At 38.4% G+C, this 13,226-nt stretch overlaps 1 protein-coding gene across 1 annotated transcript in view; it reads left to right on the forward strand.

Moving 5' to 3' along the window:
* CABCOCO1 (ciliary associated calcium binding coiled-coil 1) overlaps positions 1 to 2,237 on the forward strand; it is a 93,169-nt gene extending 90,932 nt beyond the window's left edge. Inside the window, exon 8 of the mRNA XM_040976068.1 lies at positions 1,897 to 2,237. Within this exon, the coding sequence (XP_040832002.1) occupies positions 1,897 to 1,971 (75 nt within the window). The 3' untranslated portion in view covers positions 1,972 to 2,237. The remainder of the gene's footprint in view (positions 1 to 1,896) is intronic.
* Positions 2,238 to 13,226: the final 10,989 nt, after the last annotated feature.

Raw genomic sequence — 13,226 nt, forward strand, 5'->3', positions numbered from 1 at the left:
AAGAGTGGCAATTAAAAAAAAAATCTCATGACTACACCTTAAGGAAATGTATCATTGGAGAAACACATCATGAGACTGGAATTTGAGATTACAAATTGATAAACTAGAGCATAATGCTAGCATAATCCTGTTTGTGTAATTTTCCATAAATGAATTAACAGGGTGATTAAGCAACTTACCCAGGGCTACATAGCTAAACTGGTCCCTAGATGTCCACATTCTTAACTCAGTGTTCCTTTGAACGGTACTGAATCATACATGAGCAGATTAAAGCATTGTGGAAGGTGGCCAGTGTTCTGTAACTTGGAGAACCATTTTCTCTCTGCCTGCCTCTTACACTCAGTTACCAAGAAATGAACAGTTTAGAAATTGGAAATCAGAACTTAATCCTGAAGTTTAAAAAATCTGATCAGAGAGACTGATATGCTGGTGAGTTCTAAATCCAGAATTTTTGAAAGATGTATTTTAGTAGTCCAAAAGGCAGAATGCTAAAGAAGAGAGAGATCTACTATTGGCTCATTCTCGAATGGGCATAACAAGTGGGGCTGGGCCAAGTTAAAGCCAGGAGCCCAGAACTCCACCCGAGTCTTTACGTGGGTGACAGGAGCCTAAGTACTTGTGTCACCATCTATTATCTTAGCTCATTAGCAACATGCAGATTGGAAGTAGAGAGGTGAGGATTCAAATCAGTGCTCTATATAGGGATTCCTACATTTCAGTCAGGTGCTTAATCCACTACACCACATGTCAGACCCTGAATTTCAAAATTACTGACTTCAGTGGGATATTTTCAGAAATATCAGTGCCTACCATGAACGTAAGCAAAATATCATGAGATAAGCAAACTAGGGTGGACTTTTTGAACTCTATCTATTTTAGTTATACTCTTAAGTGAATAAACCTGAAAAAATTTTATCTGGATTTAAAATTATTTCACTTAAAATTTTTTCTTCTACCTAAAAGAAAACAAGAACGGTTTCTTAAAATACAGTTATTATTAAGACCTCAAATTACACACACACACATATAAACATTTTAACATTCTAAATTTTGGATTCCTGTATGTGTGGTGACTGTTCTTCACGCCTTTGTGAATGTGTTTTACATCACCTAAAAATACCGACAGAGCCTCGTTTTGCCTCATGTACAACTGCTGGCTTCTCTGTACATATTTTTATTGTCCATCATGACAAAGGACAGACATTTCCAGAGCTACTAATGTTCAGATAATATGACAGCATTTCTGGAATGGTGCAGGCAGCGGCGTTAGTTCACAGAGCATCGGTGCCAGAGGCTAAGTGCCACCACAGCCACAGCAATCAGTAAAACCTGTCAGTCATCGCTTGCTCCTTGCTACCAAAAAGATATGGCAAAGTGGCATGAGTGTAAGAGTTACAATGTCTGAGGAATACTCTTAATTATGAGAATTGTTCTAATTGTGAGATTATTTGTGTTGATATGTCAAAACAGCAGCTTTCCAGGATCTCGTTTAGAATGTGTTGCGCAGGAGACAAAAACATCCATCCCGCAGGGGCGGAGGGACCAACTGCAATAACTGAGCCCAGAGCAGTTATTCTGATTCGGTGCTTATTGGTAAAGTCTGTCTGAAAATACAGATAAATTATCCTATCTTCCAACACAAGGCGATGTGAAAAATGGCTGTCCAAATACCACTTCCTGTTCAGAGTAGACATGCTATACATTGGGAATGTGCAGAGAAATATGATAAAGTGTTATCGCATCACTACAGGCTGAAGCACAGCTATGTCTCCAAACAGGAAGGTGTGTGAGGGATAATGTCTGTCTTTAGGCACTATAGTATGTCAAAACCACAAAGACAATGTGCAGCCAAAGATAGCTCCATCATAACCACTTTTTTTATGATTGTCTTCACAGACTGAGATAAACGAAAAGCTGCAAATACAGGAAGAGGCCTTTAATGCACGCATAGAAAAATTGAAAAAGGCCTGAGGACTCAGTACAAGGAGAGTGATGCTAAACTTGACGCAGAAACCAACAAAACCGTCCAGAATAATAGACTCTCTAAATCGGCCTATCGCCTTCATTTAGCTGTGAAAGAAAAACCAGGCCCCCAATTTTTATTATCCTTGGTAATTAGGAAAGTATTGGTCCCAATTTTGTTATCTCTTGTCCTTTAACAGCCTCTGAATTTATTGCACTAAATGTAATAGGAACATTGTGTATACAAGAGTTTGCAGAACTATAGATAATAATATAATTACTTTTATGATAGTCCCTTGATGGTTTGACTAATAAACACTATTCATCTTCAGTGTGAAATAAGCCAACTTTTTAAATAATGAGAAATAAAGAAAAAATAATCATTTTTTCCATATTGACCCAAACGAACTGTCACATTACTGGAGCACTGGAGCAAGATACTGGTACCACTATGCTAAGGCTAAAATTTGCTAAACAATAGCAATCTAAATGCATATAATGTGGAGGTTTTTTTTTTTAAACTTAAATCATTTGGTTTTCTTACTTAAACATTGCAGTGTGAAGCCAATTTTCTGAAATTATATAATGCAGTTTGGAGCATTTTAATTTATTCTGTACTGTATCTGTTATTTCTAATCTTGTTACTCTCCCAGGAGAATACATGACCTATATAAAAAGAAGTATAAAGTGGTTATTAAAGACCAAACTATGTATGGATTGTAAAATCTTACATACAAATCAAGCTCACAGAGCTGATGAAATTAACCATTATACTGCAATGAAATGATTGCAAATATCTGAAGCCTTTCAATACCTTTATTAAAACACAGTTTCAAAAGAAAAATAGTCATTTGCCAACTGATGGTCTCTGGTTAGACGAACTGGTCATTTACTCCTGAAAGAGCTTTCCAACATTCTCAGACTTGCAATATTCCAGAAAGGAAGTAGAGAATTGTTAAGACAAAGCAACTCTCCACAAGACTTTTCCAGGGTATGCAATATTTGCATCTTTGGGTCAGCTGCTATGAAAATAGATTAGAAACTTTAAATTGTCCAAAACATATTCACTTGGGGACAGAGACAGACTCTGGAGCACAGGATAATTTTCTAACTACACTAAGCAATGAAGTAGGGGTCTCCCTTAAGGCAGACCACATTTGCTGCTCAGGCCCTTCTAAGACTTTTCCCTGCTTTGCTGCCACTTCTAATGAAAACACTGATGGCCACTGGAGATCACGAAGAGCGTTCCAAGGCTGGATTCCATCATGGGATCTATTCTCCAAGAAAAACAACAAAAAAAGTGGGGTTTGGGGAGGGGAAGCAAGCAGGCAATAGAAGGAAAGACATCAGAAACATAAAAGTAAATCAAAAACAGCCCAGGGATCCCTGCACACAACATTGAGATATTCTATAAACACACCTGAAACTGTAGCCTTGAGACTAAATTCCTTGGGGTCTGACACTCTTCACCATTGGCTGGTGTGTGACCAGTGGATAGTGAGGCTACTCAACTTCGTCTGCTCATCTATTAAATGCAGAGACTACTCATTTTCAAGGCAGAGATGATAATTCACTAAATTCTCAGGAGAAGACTTTGGTTCTAAGATTTGGCAAGATTCCACTGTCCATTCTTAATATTCCTTATCCAGTTGTTCAGTCAGCCTGCTCTGTGCCTGCACCAGCAGCTGTGGGTTGCTGTGTGTGCTCCCATTAGTGGAAGTCTTCCCGTGGTGGCTACTCTGTTGTATCATATCTTTCATGCTGAAGCAACTGTGACAGCCCAATCTTAATATTAAAGAAAATAATAAAATAAAAAAATAGGAAGCAATCAAGACAGCAGCAGCCACACACTGTAAGCTACAATCCATTCTCTTAATTCCAATTTATAAAAGACTGTGACAGTTGTCTTTGAAAGAAAGAAAGAAAGAAAGAAAGAAAGAAAGAAAGAAAGAAAGAAAGAAAGAAAGAAAGAAAGGAAGGAAGGAAGGAAAGCAGGAAAGAAGGAAGCAAAGAAGGAAGCAAAGAAGGAAGCAAAGAAGGTGGATCGGGCACAATAGTGTAGTGGGTAAATCCTCGCTTTGCATGTGCCAGGATTCCTAAGGGCACCGGTTCATGTCCTAGATATTCCATTTCCAGTTTCCTGCCTGTGGCCAGGGAAAGCAGCCGAGGATGACCCAAAGCCTTGCGACCGACCCTGCACCCGCGTGGGAAACCAGGAAGAGACTCCAGGCTCCTGGCATTGGATCAGCTCAGCTCCAGCCATTGCGGCTGCTTCGGGAGTGAACCATTTGATGGAAGATCTTCCTATCTGCCTCTCCTTCTCTCTGTATATCTACCTTTCAATAAAAATAAGTAAACCTTTAAAAATAAAGAAATATTTTTAACCATGGAAAGAAAGTATAGGCAATGAAAAATAGATCTCACTCCTGGGTACTCTCCCTGCTCTTCTCCATTGGCAACTATATCTTGCAGTAAAATTTAAAGACTTTTTTTTTTTGTTTTCTCACCCATTTAGACGGTTGTGTATTGCATAAATGAGATTTTATTGCCACATGATTTGCTCTGTAATTTATCTTCCTTTTTTCATGGAATGTGTGTTACACAGAGAAGTTAATCCTATAGTCTTATTTTGATGACCCTATTTCATTTTGTCAGTTCTGTGATTTTTAAACCCATCCTACTATGAAGTTTTTATTGTTTCTAGAGATTTTGTTTTTTTTTTTAAATCGCAATGTTCATTGCTATCCTTGTACTTCTTTGGAAGTATGCATGATTACACTTACAGGATGACGTTCTGGCGACATGAGTGCGTGTTGTAGTGCATTGGGTTAATCCACCACTTGGAGCGCCCATGCCAGAGTGTCCGGGACCTAGTTCCACCTCCACATCTGATTCAGTGTCCTGCTAGTAAGTCTCCTGGGAGGCAGCTGATAATAACTGAAGTACTTAGGTCTCAGCCTCCTGTGGGAGACCCAGATGGAGTTAGGAGCTTCTTATTTTAACCTGGCCTGCCCTGAGCAATTGGAACCATTTGGGGAGTGAACCAGCGAGTAGAAGATCTCTCTCTCTCTCTCTCAATCTGTATGTGCACATGCAAGTGTGCGCCATTCAGCATTTCAAATATATTTTTTAACTTTTTAAAATAAAAACCTTAAAACAAATTTCAGAGAGGGAATTTTTAGATCAGCTTGCATGTGGATTTTCCATTTTGATAGACATTAACAAAGACATCGTTTGGTGTGTCTCCCAACGGTACACGAGAATGCCTCTCTTCTCTACGTAGTTATCAGGAGCAGACACTAGCCAATTTTTTTATCTTTGCTGCTGTTATGGAAAAAAATAACATATCATTGTTATAATTTGCTGGCACTGTTCTGCACATGGATTAAGCACTTGCTCATATACTGATAAGCAAATACATAAGACATTTAATCCATATTCATTAATACTTTGATCAACCCTAAGAGATGATGATGATGATATAGAGAGATAAGGAGAGAGATATGATTAACCTTATTTTATGATTATAGAGCCTGAAGCTCAGAAAGATTGTTAACTTGAACCAAATTATACATTTGAGGCTCAGTGCTTCAAACCCAGGTCTGCCCTATTTTGAAGATGTTGAAACTAGAATACAGAAAACTCTGAAGCGATTTTCCCATGATCATACAGCTAGTAAGTGCAATAATTACAAAGTCCACATACTTGGAGTGGATGTTTAACCTAGGGGGCAAATCACCTGTATCCTGAACCCCCTTCACTGAGTTGGATTCTGGGCTCCCGCACCTGATCTAGTTCCTGCCAGCAAAGACTCGGGCAGCCACAGTGATGGCTTATGTATGGATTCTTGTCATGCACATGGGAGATGGAGACTGAGTTTCCAGCTCCTGGTTTTACTCTGCACTCGTGCAGACATTGCAGGCATCTGTAATGTGAACCAGTGTATGGGAATTTATTCTCTCTCTTTTTTCAAATAAATAACTTTAAAAAAATAAGTAAAACCCACATACAGGACTTTTATGTTCATCCCCTATTAGCAGCGAAAAGGAACAGCTTTGATATATCATCAGCACATGAAATAGAAGATGTATAAGAATAGGATACGTAACCCTTCTGCATCCATTCACTCTTTCATATAGTTTGTATTCAACAAGTCCCTCATAAGTGCCTGGGCATTTAGTGGTGAGCCAGGCAGACTTGTTCTTTGTGTTCACAATCTTACAAAGAGCTAATACTGGCAATATTGAGGACACACTCCAGAGAGTTCTGAGACTGTGGAATAAAGGAGCCTGGTCTCATATTGTGAAGACATGTGAGCTGGGATCTGAAACACAGGTAGAATGTTACTAGGCAAGTGAAGGTGAAGGAAGTCATGTGTCAGGTGAAGAGGGAAGCCTAGGGCACGATTGGGACTGAGCAATTGGCCAGGACCAGAGATGTCACAGGATCACAGCCTGTACCACAGGTGGTATTCTTCATCTAAAGAAAATAGGAGACTACTGATAAATTTTAAGAGGAAGGAAAAAAATGGAGTAGTGTTTGGGAAAAGTTCACATCCTGATAGCGCAACTTCTAGCAAGTGTTCTCATAAAAAGATTCCTACCGCAAATGATACTGATGCATCACTTCCCAGAAAAAAGAAACAACTTTTGCCAAGTCACAGGATCCACCCACTCTGTGTAGTCTTTGTCACAAAGGCATTCTCTGAAAGAGCTCATTAAAAAATATCAAACTATCAGCTAGACAAGAAGCCAGTTTTCCCATAGCACTTGTATGAAAATGTGCGGCTTCCATTTCCAGAAATAATTTGGAAGACATTTTTCCTAGCCCACCTAATAAGTTTCAAAGAGTAAATACATTCATTATGGTATAAACAAACGAGAGTCTGCCACCACTTCATATATTTGCCAATACTGTTGCACCAAAATGCAATGTAAGGTCGTTCTTCTAAAATCCGAATACAAAGCCCTATTGCTAGCCTTCATTTGATTATAACCATTCAACCATCCTGGTAGATAATAAGTTTGCATGTTCTTAGATTATATTTCATTATGCTTCTGTTCCCCCAGAAAATAAATATGGTCCTTTTCCCAACAATTATAGAGGTGCAATTCTTCTGGCATGTCAAATTTCAGAGTCCCAGGTAGACCTCCCCCATTTGGACATCAAAGTCATTTTTTCCTGGACATTAGTTATTAAGTAAAAGAAGTCAGGGCCCCTTGGTGACAGCCACAATCCTTATTATTTTAAATTTTCTAAGCGAAATGAATCTAGATCAAAACAGCACCATGATGTTGGAATTTACAAATTCCCAAACAGAATATCAAAAGCCTATTTCCTTTTCATAAAAGTACCCCTTGCTAAGAAGGTCAGTTCATCATATTTTATTTGTCACAGCTGCTAAAGAGATTTCTCTTTGTTATTCAATTTGATTTTTAACTTCAGAGAATGTTCAGTGAAGATGTCTCCAGTGGTCACTCCAAACACAATGGTATTTGTCTCTTCTTTTTCATTTACCTTCTAATTTATTCTGGGTACTTTGTAGTTACTGGAATGAAATAAGTATGGCAAAATTCCTGGTTGCATAGAATGAATCATGTTTATAATCTAGTGGCACATTACAAACAGGTGAGTAAATAGGTTGATTTCAGGTAAGATGACAGGAATGAATAATCCAAAAAGTGGAACAAAAAGTTTATGCAGCCACTTTACCTGGGATGATCTCAGAATTCTCCTTGGAAGGGTGACTTAGGGAGCTGGACTGAAATCCCTTGGTGCCAGGAAGGCTCTGTGTTGTGTTGTCAAGCACAACTTCTCATCACCCTAAGTGAGCCCCAGGCAAGAGGAGCACTCAGGGTCACACTCCTGGAAAGTGATCAGGCTGGCTTGCTAGTTCAGAGCCCTGATTCCCAAGCTAGGGCTCTTCCTGCTCCCCACATTGGTCAGCGCATGTAACCTGAGTTTTTCAGGAGAACATGCAGAACTATGCCACAAGATGTATTATCAGGGGAATGCCTAAACCCAAAGAATCCTATGTACTTAACATTAAGAACAAAATTTAGTGCTTAAAATGCTCATCTCCCATAATGCAGGAGTGTCTGGGTTCAATTCCCAGCTCTGCTCCTAATTCTAGCTTCTTTCCAATGTACATCCCGGGAAGCAGCGAGTGACGGAATGACAACCCTGCCTCCATGGCACATAGAGAATGGAATATAGTCCACTTGTAAACTAGAGATGGGGGAAATGCTCGTACAAAAGGAGCGAGTTATAACAAAGCCTGCTGTAAAGAGGTGATTGCAAACTCTGCCGGTCTCGACCTCCCTAGACCTCTTCCAGTTCCAGCGTGGAATGTGAAACTTTCTAAGCCTGTTCATGCTCCATAAACTCAGAGTGACTGATTTGCTTTAGTACCTGACTCTCTACAGCACATCATAATGCAGTTCATCATCTCATACTGAATAAAGGGACTAACCATTTGTAGAATGACCCATCTTTCACAAAGAGAGAAGTCTGGAGTTGGGTCAGTCTTCCATAAATGATTATTCCTTGCCCTATATTTATATCATAGAAACCGCAATGAATTTGTGAATGCTACCCGGCCTCTTAAAATCAAGAGACTTCATAATAACTATATTACCTAATATCACTAAAAATAAGGTTAAAACAAACTGAGTATTATCATCCTTGTTGAATATTAATTTATGGCAACTATTACGCTAATACACTGAGAACAAAATCCATATTGTATAGGAGTGACCTTGACATTTTGAGTGTTGATTCTTGTTTATATCCAGTGTCTGTACTCTGAAGGAACAGCAGCCTTTCTACTTACTACTTGTTGAATTCTTTTTTAGCGAATTTTTTAAGAAGAAAAACAAAAATCAAAAGAGGAAAAAGGCATCTATTTTCTTATACCAAACGACATATTATGCTTGGCACTGTCAATGACCTTCATAAAACCAAGGTCCACATTCAATAAAAATAAAATTACCTTAGCACATTTTATCATCTCTTATCCCAATCCTAGGGATTACAATCACTTCAGGGCTTTGGGGATTTTTCAGATATATGCATAAATATAATATAATATAATATAATATAATATAATATAATATAATATAATATAATATATCTGATACACATCAGATATATGCAAGCATATATATCTAAACAAAGTTCATTTAAGTTTCACATACTCCTTACTCACATGCCTAAAGATAATTTTTCACATATCTAATATATTGTGTCTGACGTATATATCTGACATATGCAAATATATCTAATACATATTAAATATATATCTAAGATATCTGATATATATCAGATATATGCAACTACACATATCTAAACAAAGTTTACTTAAGTTTCACATACTCCTTACTCACATGCCTAAAGATAATTTTACACCACATCTCCAGTGTGATTGCATTTTGACTGCAGCTAGTCCCATGAGGGCAGGTGTGGAGTTTTTCACATGTACTAGCACTTTCTACTTGTAACATGCAGGAAGGGACATTAATCTTCCAACCCCACACAGGAGTCAAGCTCTTGCAATGTCCAACAGGATTTGTGCGGATTTTCATTCCTTATTTATTTCAGTATAATTGATGTTACTATTTTTCATTAAAAATTATATTTCGTATTGCTATTAGAACTTGTGAATTAGGATAAAGTTTATAACGAATTAGTAATGTCTGAAGATACAAAATGAGAGAATGAAAATTGTTCGCACTACACTTTTCCATATTCATAGCTTGTTATCCCTGCTTAGGCAGTATGTCTGAGTGATTAAACAGAAGTAATGATCCATGGGATTCAATTTTAAAATAGCAGGACCATTAGACTGTAGTGCTGAAAAACCTGAGCTTTATCTTTCTAACTCTTATGAAGCAACTGGAACCCAGAAAAATAGGTCCATATTAGAATCCAGCTCTTTGCTCATTCGTTAAACATGCTCATATTTGATGCTGTTTTTCAGTTGCCATTCATGTACTAGCAGCTTTGCCAAGCACACACCAGCAAAAAGACATGGAACCACCGCTCTCGTGGAACTTGTAGTCCCGGAAGAAAGATGGATTTTAAGCAATGACACAACTATTAAAAAAAAAGAAAAAGAAAAAGATCCACAACAGATGCTATTTTAAAAGGTGTGCCCTGCACTGATGTGATGAGAATTTACTCAGAGGAGACTGACCAACTCAAGAAAGTTTCCCACTAGGAGATTCACTCTTCAAGGATTAAAAAGATTAATTAATTGGTCATTTGGCAAACAAAAAAAAAATGGAGGGAAGGAGTTTTCAGAAAAAGAAATAACCAAGTGCAAAATCCTTGTGAAAACAACACAAATATAACAGGATGCCAGTGAAAAAGAAGCCTTGTAAATGAGAGAGCGTTTTCAAAAGTGAAAGTTCTCGGGTAAGTAAAGTCGAGATAGATTGTTGCTTTTTTCCTAAAGACATTAAGATGTTACTGGAGGATTTGAAGTAGAGATTTGGAGGCAGATGGTAAGAGTAGGCATGCTTTCCTTGCAAAGATGACTCTAATCATAGTTGGGAAGGGGGCTGGAAAAGAGGCAAGCTAAGATGGGGCTGTCTCCCCGGTGGGACATTTAGCAGCCCAGGGCTCCTGCTATTACACCGCATGACATGTTGATCGCTGTACAACAAAATCTCTTCTTCCGTTCCTTCAAAGCTCATGGCTGGATTCATTTCCCAGGTCCTTTTGCAGCTAAGTGGGACTGTGTGCCTAAGTCCCAATCCCCGGAAGATAGATCAAAATGATATGTGCTCCTTTAAGGGCACTGCTCAACACTAGACAATGTCTCATTTCCCTGGCTATATGGAGTGGGGATGGTAAAAACTACAAAGTCACAAAGTATCTACCAACCTGAGCTTCTGAATGACCGCAAGGCCTAGATTCACCCCCACCAGGAGCACAAGGCCAGACTGTCTCATGAGCCAGAGACAGACTTCCCAGTTCTTAACACTGCCTCGTTCGTGGTTCTATCCATCACAGCAAGTTAGCCTGCCCTCATGAACTCAGTGGATGTGCCCTCAGTGTTTATGCATATGCAGCATGTCTCTTCTGGACAAATATCTAAAAACTGGGGAAACAACTGGAAAATTCATTGGCTGGGGCTCGCTTCTAGTTTTACTTTATAAAGTAATTACTTCTTAGTTTATGTAAGCCCAAATCCCTTCCAAACTAACATTCTGTGAATAATCCACTGAGCCTATAATGAATTTCACACTCAGGAGCTTCTTACAGGGGACATCTTAAATATTTTCTCTTTTAAGTGACACCAATCGCTTTTTAAAATATGTGTGATAGGCTTTTGAGTCGCTAAAACAATAGACATATAAACAATGGCCTACATTATTAATATAATATTTTTCCTTAGGTCAAGGTCTTTTCTTCAGGTTAATATACTCTAACTCACTAAAAATTATTTATTTACTACCTAGCTAAATCCCTCCCTAGAGCAAATGCCAATATATTGGCTGCCATGAATATGAACTGTAAACCAATTTTATAGACTAATAAGAATGTCTGATATATTATTCCGCTTTAGATAGTAGGTTTGTGGATTTAAATATAACACACAGCCAGATCATGTAGTTAGAAACAGGCATAGAATTTAGCTTTTCCCTCCCACATATATGCTCGGGCATTGGTTGTGATGATGGGTGACCACTGGATTCAGCTAAAGCACTTTTGGCTGCAAGGAAACACAATCTGAACTTCAAAATGGCTCAAACAATTACAAAAATGTACTCTATTGTCTAACCCAAAAGGAAGGCTGGAGTTGGAGCACCTCAACGACATGCTCACTGCCGCTGTGCTGCTCTCCTGAGTGCCTGGGCTTTTATTCAGAATTGTCCCCCTTTAGTTCCCCAAAAACAAGGAACTTTTCCCCCAAATTCTCACAGGAAAAGACCAAATCTGTGTCACATGAACAACTGTAAACTAGACATTAGGAAGGGAAGCAGAATTGTCATAAAAGGTTTAGGTTAGTTAGGATTTGTCACCCAACTACATAGAGCTACAGAATAGTCTTTTAAAAAGATGGGCAGTCAATAGCTGAACACAAGTGAGATTCCATTATGGAAAAAATATATTGAAAAACAGACTGGCTGTTGGATTGGCAGCTGCCATTTCTACTTCATCATGTGATCTTAATGACATAGAGTACCTTGAGAAGTCCTAACAGTCTCAGCATTCTTCATTTCTAAATTTACACAGATAAATGATAGACCCTTGATAGATTTGTTCTCTTTTTCAACGGTTGTACAACTTAGGTGATTATTATCTGTGTGGGTGTGGTATAAAAGTATTTGTCTTAGAATAAGTTACTGCACTCCAACATGTCTGTGAAAAACAGATATGCATTTTGGGAACCAACTCTATTCAGTTCTTCAGGTTCTAGCTTCATATTGTATTATTACCGTTTCCTTCCTGCTGAAATTCTGATAACATGGTCATCACTCATTTAACCAAGTGTGGCCATTTCAGATTTAGTTAAGTGTCTTTATTCATGGTGTCTTTCTAGGTTCCTTTGTTTGTTAAAACTATTTCACAATGCATGGCCAGATGAATTACCCAAGCAAAACTCACAAGCTAGAGTTAAATTGAAAAAATAAAACATGCAAAATGGAGGCAGTGCAACTTTGGGAAATTGTTCTAGAAATTTAAAAGGCAATGGCTATTACTGAATAGAATAGGTGTTGGTGAGAGACAATAGTAAGCAAAAATAAAACATTCAAACAAAATGGGGATTTTCTCTTTATAGTGAAATCACAGATGAGGTTTTTTTTTAATGTGTTTTCCATACATTCTGATTTCCACTTTGTGTGCCAATAAGAAACAACACTACTTCTGGCAAGTTTAGGTTGCAGTCTGACTTTCATTGCATATCCAGTTTCTGGACTAACCCCCTGGAAGCCCAGGGAATTTCCTGGCCTCTTTGGGAGGTTTGTGAGTCTCTACGGCACAGTAGTCCTTGGGACACAGCAGGTAGATTTTGATCCAGGGAACCAGAAAAGACTTCCCAGAAATGGTTCTTGTTCTGAAGAAGCTTCCAGTCTAGAGTAGATATATTGCCAGGCCCCCGGCAACGGGTAAATAGACACATCATCCTTGCAGTACAGAGCTGGCTTCTAGAGCAAGATGCCAGTCAGCGTTTGGTTGAGATCAGTGTCGTGGCACTTTATTCCACTAAAGCTCTATGTTTACTTCTTATAAAATAGATGAGTAGAAAATAATTC

This window comes from Ochotona curzoniae, unplaced genomic scaffold, assembly GCF_017591425.1.
Source record: "Ochotona curzoniae isolate NIBS_2020 unplaced genomic scaffold, NIBS_Ocur_1.0 contig_2692, whole genome shotgun sequence".
NCBI lineage: Eukaryota > Metazoa > Chordata > Mammalia > Lagomorpha > Ochotonidae > Ochotona > Ochotona curzoniae.